At 47.4% G+C, this 22,452-nt stretch overlaps 1 protein-coding gene across 1 annotated transcript in view; it reads left to right on the plus strand.

The window, feature by feature from the left end:
- LOC109866177 (protein enabled homolog) overlaps positions 1 to 22,452 on the plus strand; it is an 82,947-nt gene that overhangs the window by 35,065 nt on the left and 25,430 nt on the right. The window contains 1 exon segment of the mRNA XM_031800464.1: positions 7,649 to 7,730. Within this exon segment, the coding sequence (XP_031656324.1) occupies positions 7,649 to 7,730 (82 nt within the window).

Raw genomic sequence — 22,452 nt, forward strand, 5'->3', positions numbered from 1 at the left:
TCTCCGCTAGCAGCCAGCTTGCTACTACTACTATTACTACTAACAAAACTGACAGAACAGCTGCCCTGCACAGACCAGCACAGCCCAGAGAGAGAAACTCCAGCACTGTGCCTACCAGAGACTACAACTCTGTACTTATCAGGGAAGGAGACTAGAGAGGGAGAGAACAGACATCAGGAGCAGTGAGAACCAGAGGGCGAGGGCCCCTGGTGTGATCTAGCCCAGGGTTGGTGCTGTGCTGTTTGGTGCTCTACTCCCTAAGACTGCTGCCTCTAGCTCTTCTGTGAGGTGGAGAGACTGCTGCTTCTTGGTGTAGGGCTGTAGAGACCGAGGAGGAGAAGGCCTCCCAGGCATCCACAGACATGCCTGCTCCCAGAGTGAGCCGCTTCCAGCCGCAGCAGAAGATCAGTCGCGCTCAGATCATCCTCAGCAGTAAGTAGAGCTGCACTGGTAGGGTGGTGGGTGAAGGGGTTGCAGATTTGGTTGGGTATTGGTGCCATAAGGTGGGGTAGGGTGTTGTTGTATAGTGGTACAGCTGATTGGCGTAATGGGTAGGCCAGTGATGGAGGGTAAGGCTACCAAACCGCCGACAGCCTGCTCTGGATCATTGCAGTAGTTGAAGAGTGCCTCTCTTATCAAGTAGTGCGAACAAAAGTCTTTATGTAAATTGTATAACATTAATTTGTTATGCTCTATCCGAGGTTTTAGTTGCCTGTAGTGTAATCTACTCTAAATGCACTGATGGACACAGTTCTGCCAGAAGGAACATGAGTCCTCTTATGGTTGGTCACAGATCAGTTGCTCTTTCTCCTGATTGGCTAAGCTGTATTCCATATGTTGGTGCCCTGTAGCAACCAACAGTAAGCCTCTGGCAGAGAGAGGGCAGCCTTGACCTCTGCGTGGCTGATCTTTGAAAGAAAAAAAAATCACATCAACTTTGTCACTGAGTTTCCAAGCTGCAAAGTCAGCGACGCACAGGCTCTGTCGAGTCCACACAACCAGTACAACCCTCCAGTACTGACAGAACAGATACAGATAGGCATCGTCCTGAATGCTAGAGTGAAATTCACACACCGTTTCAAAGACTGAATCAGTAGACTGACAAACGGTGCCTGGCTGCTCCATCTCATACTCATCTCTTCAGCACCGGTGTTCAGTTAGCTCAGTTCAGCTAACTCGGAGTGTTCAGTGCAAGCTGAGTATTTCCGATAGACGGCGTGCCCTGTGGAAAGCTTTGTCTCTAAATGCATGGTTACTAATCAAATTGGGAATGTCCTAACAATGCAAAACAGTTGCATTTGGGGTTATCCCATGGGTGCTGGATCTTTGTGGCTAGGGTCTAGTGCTCTGCAGGGGCTGCTAGTTCCGAGACTGGGGTCTATAGTGCTCCGTAGCGGCTGCTAGTTCCGAGGCTGGGGTCTAGTGCGCCGTAGGGGCTGTTAGTTCCGAGGCTGGGGTCTAGTGCTCCGTAGGGGCTGTTAGTTCCGAGACTGGGGTCTAGTGCTCCGTAGCGGCTTAGTTCTGAGGCTGGGGTCTAGTGCTCCGTAGCGGCTTAGTTCTGAGGCTGGGGTCTAGTGCTCCGTAGCGGCTTAGTTCTGAGGCTGGGGTCTAGTGCTCCGTAGCGGCTTAGTTCCGAGGCTGGGGTCTAGTGCGCCGTAGGGGCTGTTAGTTCCGAGGCGTTGGCAGAGCTCCATGATGACCTCATCCACAGGTGCCAGCTGGCCTGGCCTGGTCTGGGGCTCTATAGCCCTGGTTGCCTCCCCTAACGTTGTGGCTGAGCCAGAAATACAATGTTTACCTTCTCCTATGGAGGGAGGGGATATGCGCTGCGTCTGCTTATGGCCGTAGTGTTTCCAAGCAGAGCGGCTTTTATTAGGAGATGTTACCTCAGACCTGAGCTGAGGCATCCGGCCACCTGAGCTGGCCTGGTGTGGTGTGCTGCGTCTGTATCAGTGGCCCTCCCTGGGGTAATGGAGATGGCAAGCTCTGCTGCTGACATCCCTGTTAAGGACAGGGGGAAGGGGGAGTAGAGGGGAGAGGTCACTGTCCTACCGTCACCTAGACTCCCTGTCTCCCCCTCTGCCCCAGAATAAGACCCCACCTTGGAAAGGTGCAAGGGTTTGTGGGTAATGTATATGGCCTGTCCCGTCATTACATTTGTCTACATGTCTGTACTGTGTGTCTGTCTTCCTATGGGAGACAGGAATGCTTGCACTGCAGTCATTAATATTCTATCACAGGCCGCCTGCCATCGCAGACAGCTAGACTCCTCTAAAGCTGTTTCTGTTACCGTAAAGGAAGATGTTCTGACATGCAGCACCTAGCATCATCCATCACAGCTGCTTAACCTGATTGGCAGCCCAAACTACAGTGAAACTCTTATAGCCTAGGGCTTGCGAACCTGGGGAGTCAGGAGGGCCAATCATCTGTACCCTGACGACTCTTCGTTTTTCTCCCAGCGCCCTATCATACATCTGTCAGCCTGTTAACAGTAGCAGCACTCCATTTCACAAATGGGGAAGCCATTGTTTAGACACTGCATGTTTGTGAGTGTTAAGCTGCGAGACTCTCCTGACTCGTCTGGGGGGATTCATGTGCGGGTTGCACGCAGTGTTACAGCAGTAGTGTTGGGGTTGAAGTAATGAGACAGGCAGCCAGAAGGTGTTAATGTCACTCTGGGAAAGTGATGGAACACTTGGGGATGCATTAGGTTTCTGTTGTTGACACATATAAGTGGCTTACATCTGTATGGTGAGACGGAGAGAATCAGCTGATGTTTTGGTGGCGATTAAGACTTGTTTTGGTCCTCTTGCTGTTACTTAGATTATTGATTGGTGGAATTAGATTAGTTGGAAATGAGCAGGAGCTTCTCAGCACATGATACTATAATGACTTACTACTGGTCACTAGAGAAAATAACTAATGGTTCAACATGTATTTGCCACTCTGATACCGAAGCGCACTGAAGAGTAAACACTATTAACAGCCCACATTTCTATCAGTATATTTGACCAGAAAATGCATGTGGAGTGGAATGGTAATTGTTCGTTTTGCCAAGTCATGTGTAATTTCACTCTGAGTGCCTCCTGCCTTGAGCCTGTCAGCAGAATGTAGAGGACTGTGGGTAATTAGACTGGGCCTGTGGTCTCTCAGGTCAGTGGGGAGCCGGCCTCCCGTCTCTCAACATGATTGATCAATAACCATTACCCGAGATGGCCTCCCAAAAAGTAATTTTAGCTCACCTAAAGTACATCAGTCATAATTTCCCCTCCAACTTTTTCCTGGTCCTCTTCATCAGCACTATGTATAGGGCTCTACCTGGTCCTCTTCATCAGCACTATGTATAGGGCTCTACCTGGTCCTCTTCATCAGCACTATGTATAGGGCTCTACTTGGTCCTCTTCATCAGCACTATGTATAGGGCTCTACCTGGTCCTCTTCATCAGCACTATGTATAGGGCTCTACCTGGTCCTCTTCATCAGCAGTATGTATAGGCTCTACCTGGTCATCTTCATCAGCACTATGTATAGGGCTCTACCTGGTCCTCTTCATCAGCACTATGTATAGGGCTCTACCTGGTCCTCTTCATCTGCACTATGTATAGGGCTCTACCTGGTCCTCTTCATCAGCACTATGTATAGGGCTCTACCTGGTCCTCTTCATCTGCACTATGTATAGGGCTCTACCTGGTCCTCTTCTTCAGCAGTATGTATGGGCTCTACCTGGTCCTCTTCATCAGCACTATGTATAGGGCTCTACCTGGTCCTCTTCATCAGCACTATGTATAGGGCTCTACCTGGTCCTCTTCATCAGCACTATGTATAGGACTCTACCTGGTCCTCTTCATCAGCAGTATGACAGAGCCCCATCACACAGGTCCCAGGTCAGCAGTCCAGGGAACAGACCGGGGCAGTGATTTACGTCTTCCTGACCCAGAAACAGTGAAGTAGGAATAGAGAGACACTACAGGGGTTGGAAGGGGCTGTTTCACAGAAAGAGGAAAACCTCCGAGACCACCCTCATCTCTTCCTCTCTTCCCTTCATCTCCTCTGTAGACCTGTGTGATGTAACAGGGAGGAAACCAACACATGTTGTTAATTAGAAAATAACACATTAGAAGAGAGCCCATCAGGCTGTTTGTACAATACCTTCACGGTCCGGTGGGGAAACGCACCAAGGCAGTGTGATCAAAGGAAAGCTCTGGTTTGTTGTTTGTAGCTGTTTCTCTCGTATACATCTCTCTTCTTACTCTGTGTGCCACTTTCTGTGTCTCTGTTTCCATTTCTTCATGTCTTCCCTCTGGGTTTTTGACTTGGTTTGTCTCTAGAATTGATACACACATGGTGTGATGAGGTGAAGGGCGATGGGGGGTGGGGGGCAGTTCTCTGCCCTTCACCCATGAATAATTGATCAAGACCAGGAAGTGTGCCGCGCGGAGCAACTGGAGCGTGGGACTACATCCTGTAAATACCCCCCTCCTCCTCTCTCTCTCTCTCTCTCTCTCTCTCTCGCTCTCTCTACTCCCTTCCTCCTCTCCTCCCTGCCTATCGGCTGTGTGTCTTATTGACCTGAGCATCCGCGTAGCCCTGGCTCCAGGCGTGGCGTACTGTTAGTAGCAGCTCGGGACGCTGTGTGTGTCCAGAAACATGGTGCTCTATCTGAGCTCCCAGGACTCTGCAGATGGGGTGGCTGCCAGCGGAGCCATGATGCCTGGGACTGAGTTTGGGACTGGATCTGGTGTTTTAGTTGGTACTGTGTCTATGGTTAAGACTAGGTCCAGGGCTGTGGTCGGAGCACGTAAAGACTGCCTGAATGATGGACTGTGGCAGTATATCTGCTGTCAGAAGAGGCCTGCAGTCTCCTTGCCATCATGTAGGTGTGATGATGCTCTCTCTGCTCCCTGGCTCAATGGGACTTCTACTGTTACACTGGATTTGTGTGTTTGTGTGCATTTGTTTTGTGAGGTGTAGCGATCTTACCATTTGTTTCTCAGTCCAGTGACACATTCTCGGGCATTCATCAGAGAATCATGTATGGTCTGTATTTCAGTAACGGGGAAGTCTTGATTAAACATGGTTTATTTAACTGTGGATGCACTGTTGTCGGTCTTTAGCCATAGAAAATGTTGTTAGGATGGATTGTAAAGCCATGCAGCAGAAGTATTTCAGTCCCAGTATGGGATCTAATGATGTGAGAGGATTGAAAAGAGGCGGAAAACTCAGTGCCTATCTTTACAGAGACTAAGTGCTGTTGGGTGCCGGCCAGCCAGGAGTGCTTTGTCTTACCTGGCTCTGGATACCCTGAATACGGCTACAGAAGCGTTTGGGGGGGGGGGGGGGGGTTACATAAAGGGGTAGGAAGGTGGTGAAGCCTGTTGGTTCCATTTTGAGGAGTGAATTGTTGACTGTAGAGTACACACACACACACACACAAACACACACCGTGGCTGTGTTGATGGAGGGTGCGGTCATCCTGGATGCATGGGCTGTGTCAACATATAAACAGAAGCAGGGCTGACTGTAATTCAGTAATGCTGTGGACAGAGGATGGAGCAAACCTCACCCACACCACCCTGCCTGATGCTATCTGCTCCAGATGGCTAGCTACTAACTTAATACTGCTTGATTTAGTGGTTGGAAAAGGAAACTGCTTTGTTATTAGGTTTGGGTGATTTGTTCCACAACATAAATCGAGACATTGTAGATGAGAGCTGGAGTTTCTTTACTGTTCAGTGCTGGTGTTCAGGAAAAAAACACATTTCCCCATGTAGCTACTTATTGTTTCTCATTACATAACGTGATTATCTGAATGCATTGCTCCTAGTCCCATGTCCAAAATTAATTTAGCTCCATTTCTAACTCTCTGCGAGGGGAGTGGCCCTTTCACAACACTGTTACTGTCCAGACAGACGCCCCATCTCAGGCCTGCTGCCGGTCATGCTCTGGGGGACTGGTGTTGTTTACACTGGGATCTATGAGATACTACTTTATCATCGGCCAGGAGACCATTTCCGCTGTTTGGTGAGAGTGACCACAGCGCTGAGACTGTCCGTCACACATTTCATTTCCCCTCTCGTTATAACAGGCCTGGGATCCGTTTCTGACTATTTCCCTGCTCACACAAAGCACCACTGGCAGTCATTGTGCTGCAGCCATCATTACCCAGACAACAGCCCTACCTGGAAAAGATTGTTATGGAGTGAGTGGTGTCTCTCGCTGTCTTCCATCTGTCTTCCTCTCAAACCCATTGCCACTGTTTCCTGCTGTTTAGTGTAGGCGAAGAAAACAGACAAAATGTCAGTTCAGCTCAGCTCCATCACATAATTGTCTATACTCTGTACCTCCATACCTGGTAAACAGGGCCCCTCTGAGCTTCAAGGGCCCCCACATCACCTGTTGAATGCTGCATTGATCCAGAGGCCCATGCCAAAGAGGCCAGGCTGGGTCTATATGAGCCTTTTAAAGGATACGTTTTCTTTTTGTATGACCAAATCTCTATTTTGATGTAAATAGCATGTTGTTGAAGGGTCCAGACACCTTTTTTGTGATTTCACTTGTTTTTGATCAACTTACCAAAAAACCACACCAATAAAGGCTCCAAAATACGGTGTAGTGATGCAGGTCTTTAGACGTTGTACACATGCAATTGTCATTTCGAACTTTATCCACAACATTATATTCCATTTTGTAGCAGTTCATAGGTGGTATATGCTTGTTCAGCAGATCGGCTTGTGGCTGAGGACTGCAGAGGCCTGTACCTGGTGGTTGTGATGGACTGTCACTAGCAGGTCTGGTGTATGGACAGAAGGTTTTATAGGAGTCACTGCTGCCAAACCGTTCCAGATCAAATCCATATTCTTCGCTCAGATCTGGAGCCCTCCCTCTACTCCTCGTTGTCCCGCTCTCTGTCTGTCTGGAATAGCATATCAATGTTTCACTGCTCGACATAGACACTAGTCAGCCAGAATACTGACAGCCTCTGACGATTCTTCTCTTTTGGGCAGATCCAAGCCCTCCAACTTCCGTCGATACACTCTTAGTCTGGCCACCCCCGTGGAGGCTTTTCACCTATCGAACGTAGGCTTCAGTGAATCACTTAAAACCACTTTAGCATGTATACCTTTTGTCAACAGCAATATATATTTGGTCCCTGACATGTGGAGCTCTCTCACTGATTGATTGTGTGTGTTTGTGTTTTCTTTCGATGGCCTTGTCTCTCTCTACAATCCCCAGATAATCAATGGTTTTGTCACTCCATGACCCTTTGGCAGCGGTCCAGTGCCGTCAGTGGATATGATTGCTGATTGGTTGGAGTACCTTTGAGAGAAGGCTGATGGACAGCTCTGGGAGTGGATCAGACATTAGGTCACAACCCAGCCAGCCGACAGTGAATTATGCTTGAAAGGATCGGTTTGGCCTGAAAAGGAGAAGGAAAGAGAGTTTAGGAGGAGGTAGTTGAAGTGCGGTTTGGGTTTGATTTTAAAATCTATCCTGATTTTGAAAGAAATGCTGAGAAATTACTTGGTGGAATAGAAATCAGACTACATTGACGTCAATGTTTAGGAGTTGAGATTTAAGTTAAAAGCGACGAGTCCAGAGGCCATTTTCTCCGAGCAGATGTGTGACCATCTCTGTGTTCTCTCTACAGGCCCCACGTTGCCAAGACAGAGCCCCCAGAGCCCCCAGGTTCAGAATGGACCTTCGCCAGAGGACCTGGAGATGCAGAGAAGGTAAGATCTAGGCCTACAACGCCAATGAACACAAGAACACTAAACACAACACTATTCCTCAGCCCAGTGACGTTACACACACTTCTGAGTAGAATTCCCTGTTTGAGTTCAGTGTTTCAATCAAATATGAGCCAATTGGACAGTTGCCCTGCTCGACTAAATATATTGATCCAAGTACTTTAGAGTGGATATGGACGGTCTATTGATCCCAAAGCATGTAATCTCTCCAGCCTCGCCACTCCCTCAGTCCCCTCCCATATTAACCAGGCAGGCGGTGGAGAGTTTGGTTGCCTGCAGGCGGTGGAGAGTCTGGTTGCCTGCAGGCGGTGGAGAGTTTGGTTGCCTGCAGGCGGTGGAGAGTCTGGTTGCCTGCAGGCGGTGGAGAGTCTGGTTGCCTGCAGGCGGTGGAGAGTCTGGTTGCCTGCAGGAAACTGGATTCGAACCAGGGTGTCTGTAGTGACACCTATAGCACTGAAATGCAGTGTCTTAGACCGCTGCGCCACTTGGGAGCCCAACATTCTTGTACCGGGAGAGGCTGATGGTTGCCAGTTTGTGTTCAGGCACAACGGCAGACACCCCTGGAGTAGAGCAAAGCAGGGCTGGGTGGGAGGATGATGGGGGGCTGTGACTAGCAGGCTGTAGCAAACAGGCACCACATCAGCATGTCCGGTGGAATCACAAAACACTTATCCCCTGCTGAGTACAATGGTAAACTTACAGCACAAGGTTAGGAGCTGGCTTAATACACACACACACACAAAGAGAGAGCGAGGATCTGAAATGGACTGATAATCAGAGACCTTCTTAATGAAAAGCTATTCTACAGCGAGCCCCTATCACTCTCAGGAGACCTCGGCTAAGGCTTTCTCTCCACTTCTAAAAACCCACTGCTCTAAATCCTCTGAGCCTCCCTCCTGCTACACGCATGCACACTCAATAACGCTTGGCATGAGATCTCTTCCGTATTCATATTCAGCTTTTACAGAAGGTTAAGTGTGTTGTGTTTTCTCGTGGTTAATGCAGTCCGTTCTGCTTTGCGGGTCTTAGAGGGGATATTGTACCTGTAATTGTTTTTCCTTCTCCTTAAACTGTCAGACTTCTATTCCCCCGTAGGTAATAGTAATGAGTGTATGCTGATAACTCTGTATTCTTCTGTGTGGAAAAGAGGCCCCCTATTCGTCAGTGGGGGCAGTGCAGTGTAGCATTGTAGCAGCAGTATTAATCTGAGCCAGCTGCTCTCTCACCTGATCACAGAAACCTGTAACATGTTATTTAATTCGATGCAGCCTAATTTCACAGGCCCACACAGGGACTGCCTCCTGTGCTGTCCCTGTGTACACGAAGACGTGGCATCGTGACAATATGACCACCCGGATTGAAGGTGACTGAGGTCAACTCCCTTTCCTCCCATTACCATATCCTGCGTCACAGCAGTTCAGTAGTGAGTGTTGGGAGGTTGGATTGGCCCTGGCCTTCTCTCCTTGTTCTCCAGCCGGTTACAGAGAAATATGCTGTGGATTTAGATATTCTGGCTGACTGACAGGTAGTATAGGGGGAGAGTGTGTGTGATGGTTGTAGTGTCAGCGGCTGGTGGTGGTCAAGGTGCTGTACTGTGTTATGAATGATGAACAGAGTTCTGAATCCTGGGATGGCAGCAGGCAGCAGTATACAGTGCCTTGCGAAAGTATTCGGCCCCCTTGAACTTTGCGACCTTTTGCCACATTTCAGGCTTCAAACATAAAGATATAAAACTGTATTTTGTTGTGAAGAATCAACAACAAGTGGGACACAATCATGAAGTGGAACGACATTTATTGGATATTTCAAACTTTTTTAACAAATCAAAAACTGAAAAATTGGGCGTGCAAAATTATTCAGCCCCTTTACTTTCAGTGCAGCAAACTCTCTCCAGAAGTTCAGTGAGGATCTCTGAATGATCCAATGTTGACCTAAATGACTAATGATGATAAATACAATCCACCTGTGTGTAATCAAGTCTCCGTATAAATGCACCTGCACTGTGATAGTCTCAGAGGTCCGTTAAAAGCGCAGAGAGCATCATGAAGAACAAGGAACACACCAGGCAGGTCCGAGATACTGTTGTGAAGAAGTTTAAAGCCGGATTTGGATACAAAAAGATTTCCCAAGCTTTAAACATCCCAAGGAGCACTGTGCAAGCGATAATATTGAAATGGAAGGAGTATCAGACCACTGCAAATCTACCAAGACCTGGCCGTCCCTCTAAACTTTCAGCTCATACAAGGAGAAGACTGATCAGAGATGCAGCCAAGAGGCCCATGATCACTCTGGATGAACTGCAGAGATCTACAGCTGAGGTGGGAGACTCTGTCCATAGGACAACAATCAGTCGTATATTGCACAAATCTGGCCTTTATGGAAGAGTGGCAAGAAGAGAGCCATTTCTTAAAGATATCCATAAAAAGTGTTGTTTAAAGTTTGCCACAAGCCACCTGGGAGACACACCAAACATGTGGAAGAAGGTGCTCTGGTCAGATGAAACCAAAATTGAACTTTTTGGCAACAATGCAAAACGTTATGTTTGGCGTAAAAGCAACACAGCTCATCACCTAGAACACACCATCCCCACAGTCAAACATGGTGGTGGCAGCATCATGGTTTGGGCCTGCTTTTCTTCAGCAGGGACAGGGAAGATGGTTAAAATTGATGGGAAGATGGATGGAGCCAAATACAGGACCATTCTGGAAGAAAACCTGATGGAGTCTGCAAAAGACCTGAGACTGGGACGGAGATTTGTCTTCCAACAAGACAATGATCCAAAACATAAAGCAAAATCTACAATGGAATGGTTCAAAAATAAACATATCCAGGTGTTAGAATGGCCAAGTCAAAGTCCAGACCTAAATCCAATCGAGAATCTGTGGAAAGAACTGAAAACTGCTGTTCACAAATGCTCTCCATCCAACCTCACTGAGCTCGAGCTGTTTTGCAAGGAGGAATGGGAAAAAATGTCAGTCTCTCGATGTGCAAAACTGATAGAGACATACCCCAAGCGACTTACAGCTGTAATCGCAGCAAAAGGTAGCGCTACAAAGTATTAACTTAAGGGGGCTGAATAATTTTGCACGCTCAATTTTTCTGTTTTTGATTTGTTAAAAAAGTTTGAAATATCCAACAAATGTCGTTCCACTTCATGATTGTGTCCCACTTGTTGTTGATTCTTCACAAAAAAATACAGTTTTATATCTTTATGTTTGAAGCCTGAAATGTGGCAAAAGGTCGCAAAGTTCAAGGGGGCTGAATACTTTCGCAAGGCACTGTATATCGTCTGCATCTCAGACTGTAAAGGTACTGCAGTGATTTGAAGTTAAGACGGAGAGACAAGGTTCTCATTATGGTAACTGGTTCTATGTGAGTCAGGGACGTTTCAATCCCAGATACCATGCCCATGGGATTTTTAATTTAACAGCTTTACAGTCGAAAGATAAATCATACATTACATTTTTTTGTCAATGGGCCTAGATTTGGTTTCTTTAGTAGCCACTAGTCGTTTTGGACAATTCACCGTGACGATTGTTCAGTGAGTAAGAAAGAATTAGAAGATTCTGTGTGTTTGTGTACGTCTGTTTGCGTGCGTGTGTCAGTCCGGTCGTTGTGTATCTGGCCTTTTTGGTCTCTTTGTGGTCCCTTCCTGTCCCCTAATGAAACCTGCCACCATTGTCCAATCATTTATGACTCCGCCAACACATACACTTTGAATGAAATGAATCATCTCGTTTCAGCAGACTCACTGAGACACCAAGGCCTGCTGTAAGGCCACTTGATCATTTAGTTGGCCACAGTTTATTGGTAGCGACTGCCTTGGGAATGTGTCGTCGTATTGTATGTTTGTAAAATCTCTCATCATTCATACCAATCCAGGTTCGACTCAGATGCAGTTACATAGAGTATATCGCATCTCTGGTTCATATCCTGTACTTTAGCCATTTTTAATGGCCTTGTTCTTAGTGTTACACAGGTGTGCGTGGGTGTGCGTGGGTGTGCGTGGTTGTGTGTGGTTGTGCGCGAGTTTGTACTGGAGAACAAATTCATGAAGTGACTTGTTTATGATGGAGCCTCGTAAAGTCGACCCGGCCCGCTCTCTGCCACCTGAAAGTCGTGAACTTGTTTCCTGACACGGATTTGATATTAACCCTGTCATTAACAAGCTGGATTATTGCTCCATGCTAACATGCGGCGCACACACACAGGGGGGGGGGGGTTTGAGAGGTGGTCCTAATAGGCTTGCTGAGTGATTACCTTGTCTAAAATACTTACAGTACACATTCAGACATATGCCTCAGGGGGAAAACATTTTCACCGTATTCTCCCGGTAAAGAATGTCCCTGGACCGTTCCAAATGTTCTGAATGTTCCCTGGCTGGTGTATGACATCATACAGAGACTATCCTGACATAGCAATGTGTCGGTCTGTGCCATAGCGCCCTACTCTAGTGTTAGAGGAAGCATTCCTTTACTGTGAGTAGTAGGACAACTCCTTGTAAGGATATCTGACCCAATCTTTGATTCTCTTCCAGAAACACAAAAGGCCTGAATGTGTTCAAAGGAGTTATTTTAGTGTGTGTAATGGATCTGGCCCTGAGCCTCCCCCTCATTCTGACTCTTCTGTTCTGGTCCGGCCCTCATCTATATTTAGCTGTTGCAGTCAATGTAACTGGCCTGGGTGCTTAATGCCTGATGTCATCCCGGTGACGCAAACTCACTACAATCCTGCCCGACCAACCCTGGAGAGATGGAGTGGAGAGGGTTGATTATAGGCTACACCCGCGCAGGCTCACACACTCATCTGTACTCTCTCAAAAACATGCACGTGCAGAAACACCTCCACACCAGGATGCAAGCACGCACTGGTGAACACACACACACACACACACTTTCATTGAGAGGTCTGTTTACTATCAGGGGACAGCCTACCGACCCCGACCCTGAAAGTGCTTTATTTTTGCTAACAATTTTGTTGGTCTATAATTCCGCCTTAGATTTAGCCTGAAGGTCAGGCATGCTTAACCATGAGCTCACACTCTAATCTTTAGTGATAGGTGTCTTTTAAAGGTCACTGTTGTTTTCTTTCCTTTTATAAATAACCCCAATGATTAAATGACTGTCTATTCATAGTAGCTTTCCAATACACCCATCCCATCATCGAGCCTTGTCGTGGAATAGCCGAACACCACCAGGGTTAAGAACTGTTCTGTGGTCAGTGCTGGTGACCCTTCAGTAATGCAGAGGTCCAGTTTGTTCTTGGTGCAGAGCTGATCTCTGCTCTGTGTGCCTCTGCTCTGTCTACAGTTAAAACGAGTACTGTCTGCAACACCCCACCTGGCTGCTTCCTCTCTGCTTGGAATATCTTAATAAAAGATTGGTTGCCAAGGGAACAGATGTCAAATTAAAAGGAGGAAAGGGGTGAGAGAGGGATAGCGAGCAAAAGGCCCAGCTGTTGACTCGTAGCTCCAGCTGGACAGACTAGTGGCGTGGACTCAGCCAAACAGCTCTCTCACTACTCAGCTATGGCCTCAGGGCAGCACATGGTATCCCAGGGATCAGTGTGTGTGATTGAGTGTACAACACATTAGGAACACTTTCCTAATACTAAGCTGCACCCTCTTTTTCCCTCAGAACAGTCTCAATTCGTCGAGGCAGGGACTCTACAAGGTGTCCAAAGGGTTCCACAGGGATGCTGGCCCATGTTGACTCCAATGCTTCGCACAGTTGTGTTAAGTTGGCTGGATGTCCTTTGGATGGTGGACCATTCTTGGGAAAACTGTTGAGCTTGAAAAACCCAGCAGCGTTGCAGTTCTTGACACACTCAAACCGGGGCGCCTGGCACCTACCCTGTTCAAAGGCACTTAAATCTTGTCTTTCCCATTCACGTGCACAATCCATATCTCAATCCATATCTCAATCCATATCTCAATTGTCTCAAGGCTTAAAAATCCTTCTTTAACATGTCTCCTTCCCTTCATCTACACTGATTGAAGTGGATTTAACAGGTGACATCAATAAGGGATCAGCTGTCAGCTGGATTCACCTGGTCAGTCTGTGTCATGGAAAGAGCAGGTGTTCCTAATGTTTTGTACACAGTGTATGTGTGTGAGGAGAAAGAGCAATAATGTTGAAACTCCATTGACATTACGTCCCACCATGACACACAATTCTTGAATGACCACATGAATTCAGCCCTGCTTGTTTGTATATCCATCTCTTAAATCCATTCTGTGCTCTGTCGTGCATTGCTACGACTATTTCTGTCATTTAAAAAAAAAAAATCACCACACAATAAATAAATATTCCGATTTCTCTCCTTGGTCAGAATGTTGCTGGTTGTGGTTTCCAGAGGATTACAAAGATGTGGATTTTGTTTTTCTCCTTACCCCCCAATCCTCAATCCCAGTCCGTCTGAAGACGCCACAGACACCACAGCCATGGGAAGACTGTTAGGCGCCTCTTTCAACGTACCGGGGATTCCCAGTATTAACCTGCCGTTAGATGAAAAAGACATGAGCTGGAATAATGGGGCATATAAATAACTGGTGTGAACCATTCTTGATACACACAGAAAACTGTTGAGTGTGAAAAACCCAGTAGCGTTGCAGTTGTTGACACACTCAAACCGGTGTGCCTGGCACCTACTACTATACGCTGTTCAAAGGCACTTACTGTGCATTCGGAAAGTATTCAGACCCCTTGACTTTTTCCATAATTTACAGCCTTATTCTAAAATGTATTAAATTGTTGTTTCCCGTCATCAATCTACACACGATACCCCATAATGACAAAACAAAACCAGTTTTTTTTTTATTTAGACCCTTTACTCAGTACTTTTGGCAGCAACCTATAGCCTTGAGTCTTCTTGGGTATGACGGTACAAGCTTGGCACACCTGTATTTGAGGAGTTTCTCCCATTCTTCTCTGCAGATCCTCTCAAGCTTTGTCAGGTTGGATGGGGAGTGTCACTGCACAGCTATTTCCAGGTCTCTCCAGAGATATTTGATCAGGTTCAAGTCTGGTCTCTGGCTGGGCCACTCAAGGACATTCAGAGACTTGTCCCGAAGCCACTCCTGAGTTGTCTTGGCTATGTGCTTAGGGTCGTTGTCCTGTTGGAAGGTGAACCTTTGCCCCAGTCGGAGGTCCTGAGCACTCTGGAGCAGGTTTTCATCAAGGATCTCTCTGTACTTTGCTCCGTTCATCTTTCCCTCAATCCTGACTAGTCTCCCAGTCCCTGCTACTGAAAAACATCCCCACAGCATGATGCTGCCACCACAATTTACTACATGTGGACTCCAATCAAGTTGTAGAAACATCTCAATGGAAACAGGATGCACCTGAGCTTAATGTCACGTCTCATAACAAAGGGTCTGAAATCGTATGTAAATAAGGTATTTCTGTTTTTTCTTTTTACTACATTTGCAAAAATGTCTAAAGCTGTTTTCGCTTTGTCATTAGGGGTTATTGTGTGTAGATTGATGAGGGGAATTTAAAATATATTTATTTTTAGAATAAGGCTGGAACGTAACAAAATGTAAAAGTCAAGGGGTCTGAATACTTTCCGAATGCACTGTAAACATTTTCTCCTGCCCATTCACCCTATGAATGGCACACACACAATCCATGTCTCAATTGTCTCCAGGCTTAAAAATCCCACTTTAATCTGTCTCCTCCCCTTCATCATCACTGATTTTAAAGTGGATATAGCAAGTGACATCAATAAGGAATCATAGCTTTCACCTGGATTCACCTGTTCAATCCATGTTTCTAATGTTTTGTACAGTGTACAGTGGGGCAAAAAACGTATTTAGTCAGCCACCAATTGTGCAAGTTCTCCCACTTAAAAAGATGAGAGAGGCCTGTAATTTTCATCATAGGTACACTTCAACTATGACAGACAAAATGAGAAAACAAATCCTGAAAATCACATTGTAGGATTTTTTATGAATTTATTTGCAAATTATGGTGGAAAATAAGTATTTGGTCACCTATAAACAAGCAAGAAAACTTGCACAATTGGTGCTGACTAAATACTTTTTTTCCCCACTGTATGTATTTGTGTTCTGTTAGTGTCCAACACACACAGGGCTGCTGTTGGACAAAAACGAATTCCCCTCCTTGACTAGTGTTCTGATCTGGTCTCCTGCACTTGGCTAGGGGGACACGTGGTAGTGACTGTGAGCTGTAGATTTGGACTGAGTCCTTTACAGAGTAGCTCCATATGGACTAACTGGGCATCAGTCCACACAGACAAAACTGTTCAGGCCTCTGAGCCAATGAGGAAAGCTGCTCTGACTGACTGGACTGTGGGCTTTCCAGGCTTTGTGATTCTGCAGCTTTGCTTTCCTTGGCTGTCGGAATAAAGGATAACAGCATCACACTGTTGCTACACCCAAAAGCTTGGACTGTTTGCAATTTGTTCTCATACCACTCCAAAGACGCTTACTCGTCAATGCAGAATTTTCACTGCTTGTGAAAAGGATGTTCTGTAACTGTATACCATGTTGCCTAACATCTGCTTGTGAAAAGGATGTTCTGTAACTGTATACCATGTTGCCTAACATCTGCTTGTGAAAAGGATGTTCTGTAACTGTATACCATGTTGCCTAACATCTGCTTGTGAAAAGGATGTTCTGTAACTGTATACCATGTTGCCTAACATCTGCTCTTGCCCCAACCTTGGTTCTAATTTGGTCTTAATATGTATTCTGCCCTCGTCCTGAGGCATTCATACTGTCAGGTTTCCTACTGTCTAAATAAGTCATTTGTCAAACACATTCGTGATTCTTTTTTTCTTGTCAAATAGAGCCCAAGCTTCTTTTTTCTTTTTCTTTTTTGGTCAATAGTAGTAAGTTGTTGGAAAACGTTCGGATTCAGGCCGTGTTCCGCCTACACTCCCTTAGCAACCGTTCCCCAGGCAACGCATGTCGGGAACTGAGACACCAGTAAATGGATCAGCAAGGTTTTTCACATCTTTGAAGCCTTCATTCCCTAAAGTGGGAGAGAGGCAAAGTCCGAGACAAATCCAGCCTTTTTCCACTGGGCTCGTTGTGTATGTTGGTCTCCTGTGAGGAAGTGAGGGAAATTCTGTGTTTGTGTGTTGACATGCGGTGAGGCATCCTTTGATCATTTCTCATCTGGTTCCATTCTTCTATTCAATAGGACCTGCAGGGAGCTGCCTTCTCTCTCAGCAAGACTGAGATGTATTGTTAATTCTCTGTTTTGGCCCACTATGATAATATATTGTATTGTTAATTCTCCGTTTTGGCCCACTATGATAATATATTGTATTGTTAATTCTCCGTTTTGGCCCACTATGATAATACATTGTATTGTTAATTCTCCATTTTAGCCCACTATGATAATATATTGTATTGTTAATTCTCCATTTTGGCCCACTATGATAATATATTGTATTGTTAATTCTCCGTTTTGGCCCACTATGATAATACATTGTATTGTTAATTCTCCATTTTAGCCCACTATGATAATATATTGTATTGTTAATTCTCCATTTTAGCCCACTATGATAATATATTGTATTGTTAATTCTCCGTTTTGGCCCACTATGATAATACATTGTATTGTTAATTCTCCATTTTAGCCCACTATGATAATATATTATATTGTTAATTCTCCGTTTTGGCCCACTATGATAATATATTGTATTGTTAATTCTCAGTTTTGGCCCACTATGATAATATATTGTATTGTTAATTCTCAGTTTTGGCCCACTATGATAATACATTGTATTGTTAATTCTCTGTTTTGGCCCACTATGATAATATATTGTATTGTTAATTCTCAGTTTTAGCCCACTATGATAATATATTGTATTGTTAATTCTCAGTTTTGGCCCACTATGATAATACATTGTATTGTTAATTCTCTGTTTTGGCCCACTATGATAATACATTGTATTGTTAATTCTCTGTTTTGGCCCACTATGATAATATATTGTATTGTTAATTCTCTGTTTTTGCCCACTATGATAATATATTGTATTGTTAATTCTCCATTTTGGCCCACTATGATAATACATTGTATGGTTCAACAGTCTGAGAGATATAGTTGTCATATCCCAAAAAGCTTCTATATTGGAATGAACTTGGTCGTTCAGTTAATGGGTACATTATACACTAGTACTCAAACTGACATCCCTGTTTTCTTAATGATCCCTCATCTGAGAAGGCTGATGACCTTACTGCTTCAGAATATCCATGTTTAACTCAAAGAGAACATTGCTCCAACATGACGTCCCTCCCTTGAAAGTTACACTGGATGTAAACTAATCGCTGTCCCCTTGGGCGGACTACCTGCCATTCACCATCTCAGCTTCTCTGTCTTAACTCCCCTCCCCTCCATCTCCCCCTCTCCTTCCCTCTCTCCCCTCCATCTCCCTCTCTCCTTCCCTCTCTCCCCTCCATCTCCCTCTCTCCTTCCCTCTCTCCCCTCCATCTCCCTCTCTCCTTCCCTCTCTCCCCTCCATCTCCATCTCCCCCTCTCCTTCCCTCTCTCCCCTCCATCTCCCCTCTCCTTCCCTCTCTCCCCTCCATCTCCCGCTCTCATTCCCTCTCTCCCCTCCATCTCTCTATCTCCTTCCCTCTCTCCCCTCCATCTCCCCTCTCCTTCCCTCTCTCCCCTCCATCTCCCCCTCTCCTTCCCTCTCTCCCCTCCATCTCCCCCTCTCCTTCCCTCTCTCCCCTCCATCTCCCCCTCTCCTTCCCTCTCTCCCCTCCATCTCCCTCTCTCCTTCCCTCTCTCCCCTCCATCTCCCCCTCTCCTTCCCTCTCTCCCCTCCATCTCCCTCTCTCCCCTCCATCTCCCCCTCTCCTTCCCTCTCTCCCCTCCATCTCCCCTCTCCTTCCCTCTCTCCCCTCCATCTCCCCCTCTCCTTCCCTCTCTCCCCTCCATCTCTCTATCTCCTTCCCTCTCTCCCCTCCATCTCCCTCTCTCCTTCCCTCTCTCCCCTCCATCTCCCCCTCTCCTTCCCTCTCTCCCCTCCATCTCCCTCTCTCCCCTCCATCTCCCCTCTCCTTCCCTCTCTCCCCTCCATCTCCCCTCTCCTTCCCTCTCTCCCCTCCATCTCCCCCTCTCCTTCCCTCTCTCCCCTCCATCTCTCTATCTCCTTCCCTCTCTCCCCTCCATCTCTCTATCTCCTTCCCTCTCTCCCCTCCATCTCTCTATCTCCTTCCCTCTCTCCCCTCCATCTCCCCCTCTCCTTCCCTCTCTCCCCTCCATTTCCCCCTCTCCTTCCCTCTCTCCCCTCCATTTCCCCCTCTCCTTCCCTCTCTCCCCTCCATCTCCCCCTCTCCTTCCCTCTCTCCCCTCCATTTCCCCCTCTCCTTCCCTCTCTCCCCTCCATCTCCCCCTCTCCTTCCCTCTCTCCCCTCCATCTCCCTCTCTCCTTCCCTCTCTCCCCTCCATCTCCCTCTCTCCTTCCCTCTCTCCCCTCCATCTCCCTCTCTCCTTCCCTCTCTCCCCTCCATCTCCCCCTCTCCTTCCCTCTCTCCACGCCATCTCTCCTGACAGACAGGGTGAGACCTGGTGCCTATTTAATTTGATTTAAACTATATTTCAAATGTTGACAATTATTCCCACACAGGGAGATACTGTACAGTTGAACAGTAATTCATCCAAGGTTATTTATTTTCTTTCCCAACCCACTTTTACCCCCTTCCCTCACCCTGGTGCTTATTTGAACTGTTCTCCATGCGTGTTGTGTAGGAATGTTATGATCTCGTATGCCAGGGAATGCAGTACGTGTCAGATAGCATTGCACATAAAAATAAATAAATATACGCTGTAGGGAATTAGTCTGATCCATGGCTGTGGACAGATGGAATGTCATGCCACTATAACCCAAGTTAATCAAATGTCTATGTTTGTAAAACGTAGTCCCTTTATGGTGAAGCAAGTCTTGTTTTATATAGAGTGTGTAGCATGAAAATGTACCATACACTATCCCCTGGTATTAGGCTATTCCTATACAGTTGACCTCTGTTTTGTATGCTGTAACTCCTCCCCATATATGATGGGTCATTGGGATATTGCACGACAGGTGCATTATCCCCCACTGACCTTCTCCAACCATGTCTGTCTTTCTAGTGGTGTTGCGTAATAACCCCTTCCTGCTGCTCTCAACAGCATCCTGCCAAATGTAACCTCTGACATTCTTATATTAGATATCACTGCTGCCCCTCATATTTTTTTATCGTGGTGTTTAAAGGCTTGTGCAGTGGTCTCCAGTAGCCTGTCAGCACTCCTGTCACAGTTTGACGATCATCTAGTTGGTGGAGCTACCGCCCCACTGCTCCCAGACTGCCCCTGGGTGGAGTATATGTTCATCTCTAGAGCACACCTTATCTTAGCGCTGATATACACTACATTATACAGTAGACTCTCTGCTGTACTCTCTACTGTACCTACATCACTGTGGTGATCAGGGGATGTTATCCTATAGAGAAACTCCTGGGAATGGTCCTTTGAGCCTCGTACTCTAGTGGCCCAGCGCCTAATGAACAGTAGGACACTCCTCACTCCTGCTCTCTTTAATTAACTCAGTGAGGGAGAGAGGGAGGAGGTGAGGGAGGAGGTGAGGGAGGAGGGTGTTGAGGTTAAGGGAGGGAGGGAGGGAGGGTGTTGAGGTTAAGGGAGGGAGGGAGGGAGGGAGGGAGGAGGGTGTTGAGGTTAAGGGAGTGAGAAGAGAGGGAGGAGGTGAGGGAGGAGGGTGTTGAGGTTAAGGGAGGGAGGGAGGGAGGAGGGTGTTGAGGTTAAGGGAGTGAGGGGAGAGGGAGGAGGGTGTTGAGGTTAAGGGAGGGAGGGAGGGAGGGAGGAGGGTGTTGAGGTTAAGGGAGTGAGGGGAGAGGGAGGAGGGTGTTGAGGTTAAGGGAGGGAGGGGAGAGGGAGGAGGTGAGGGAGGAGGTTAAGGGAGGGAGGGAGGAGAGTGTTGAGGTTAAGGGAGGGAGGGAGGAGGGTGTTGAGGTTAAGGGAGTGAGGGGAGAGGGAGCAGGGTGTTGAGGTTAAGGGAGGGAGGGGAGAGGGAGGAGGTGAGGGAGGAGGGTGTTAAGGGAGGGAGGGAGGGAGGGAGGAGGGTGTTGAGGTTAAGGGAGTGAGGGGAGAGGGAGGAGGGTGTTGAGGTTAAGGGAGGGAGGGGTGAGGGAGGAGGGTGTTGAGGTTAAGGGAGGGAGGGAGGGAGGGAGGAGGGTGTTGAGGTTAAGGGAGTGAGGGGAGAGGGAGGAGGGTGTTGAGGTTAAGGGAGGGAGGGGAGAGGGAGGAGGTGAGGGAGGAGGGTGTTGAGGTTAAGGGAGGGAGGGAGGGAGGGAGGGAGGGAGGGAGGGAGGGAGGGAGGGAGGGAGGAGGGTGTTGAGGTTAAGGGAGTGAGGGGAGAGGGAGGAGGGTGTTGAGGTTAAGGGAGGGAGGGAGGAGGTGAGGGAGGAGGGTGTTGAGGTTAAGGGAGTGAGGGGAGAGGGAGGAGGGTGTTGAGGTTAAGGGAGGAGGTGAGGGAGGAGGGTGTTGAGGTTAAGGGAGTGAGGGGAGAGGGAGGAGGGTGTTGAGGTTAAGGGAGGGAGGAGGGTGTTGAGGTTAAGGGAGGGAGGGAGGGAGGGAGGAGGGTGTTGAGGTTAAGGGAGTGAGGGGAGAGGGAGGAGGGTGTTGAGGTTAAGGGAGGGAGGGGAGAGGGAGGAGGTGAGGGAGGAGGGTGTTGAGGTTAAGGGAGGGAGGGAGGGAGGGAGGAGGGTGTTGAGGTTAAGGGAGAGAGGGAGGAGGGTGTTGAGGTTAAGGGAGGGAGGGAGGGAGTAGGTGAGGGAGGAGGGTGTTGAGGTTAAGGGAGGGAGGGGAGAGGGAGGAGGGTGTTGAGGTTAAGGGAGGGAGGGGAGAGGGAGGAGGGTGTTGAGGTTGAGGGAGGGAGGGGAGAGAGAGGAGATGAGGGAGGGAGGGGAGAGGGAGGAGGGTGTTGAGGTTAAGGGAGGGAGGGGAGAGGGAGATGAGGACTAAACTGGAACAGTAGTCCTCTGCTCTCAATAATCCCTTTCTTACTGTAATGAGGCTGTCATTATGAAGTGCTCCAGGAGAGAGGAGTTGGGCCTTCCTCTGGGAGCCTGCTGGGCACAGCTACGGTTCGGTGACATTGCAGTGTGATATGAGGACACTTTGTAGAGTGAGACTGGTGAATATGTAGAATGGGGTCAGTGGTACTGGGGGAAGGGGGACTGAGGGAAGCCTTGCTGAGGCGACAGCGAGTGAAAGCCTTCTCAGCCTCCTCCACACTGGTCCTGGGAGAGAGAGGATATCCACCAGCTGACTCTGACTTCCTCTCTTCCTCTGGCTAATCCAGCCTACAGAATGGATTGGAGCCGCGGCCTGTAATACTGTCCCTGTAATACTGTCCCTGTAATACTGTCTCTGTAAAACTAGCTACAGCTTTAGTCTTAAGTAACATTCAAATCATTCTCATGTGGTTCCTAAACTATGTATGTTAATGATGGATTATATGTCACTGGTGATATTAGTCAAGGGTCATCATTTCAGTCAATATAAGGCATTTCAAGGCTTTTTAGAGCTCCATCAGGAAAAGAGGTTTGCCTTCCATTAAATCCCCTGCCTTAGGTCACTGGAGTTCATTAAGTCATTGTGGATGGATTGATCCTGCAGTTCCCTGAGTTGGCACATTGAGGGTTTATTGATGTCCAGCTTCCACT

Source organism: Oncorhynchus kisutch, linkage group LG21, assembly GCF_002021735.2.
Source record: "Oncorhynchus kisutch isolate 150728-3 linkage group LG21, Okis_V2, whole genome shotgun sequence".
NCBI lineage: Eukaryota > Metazoa > Chordata > Actinopteri > Salmoniformes > Salmonidae > Oncorhynchus > Oncorhynchus kisutch.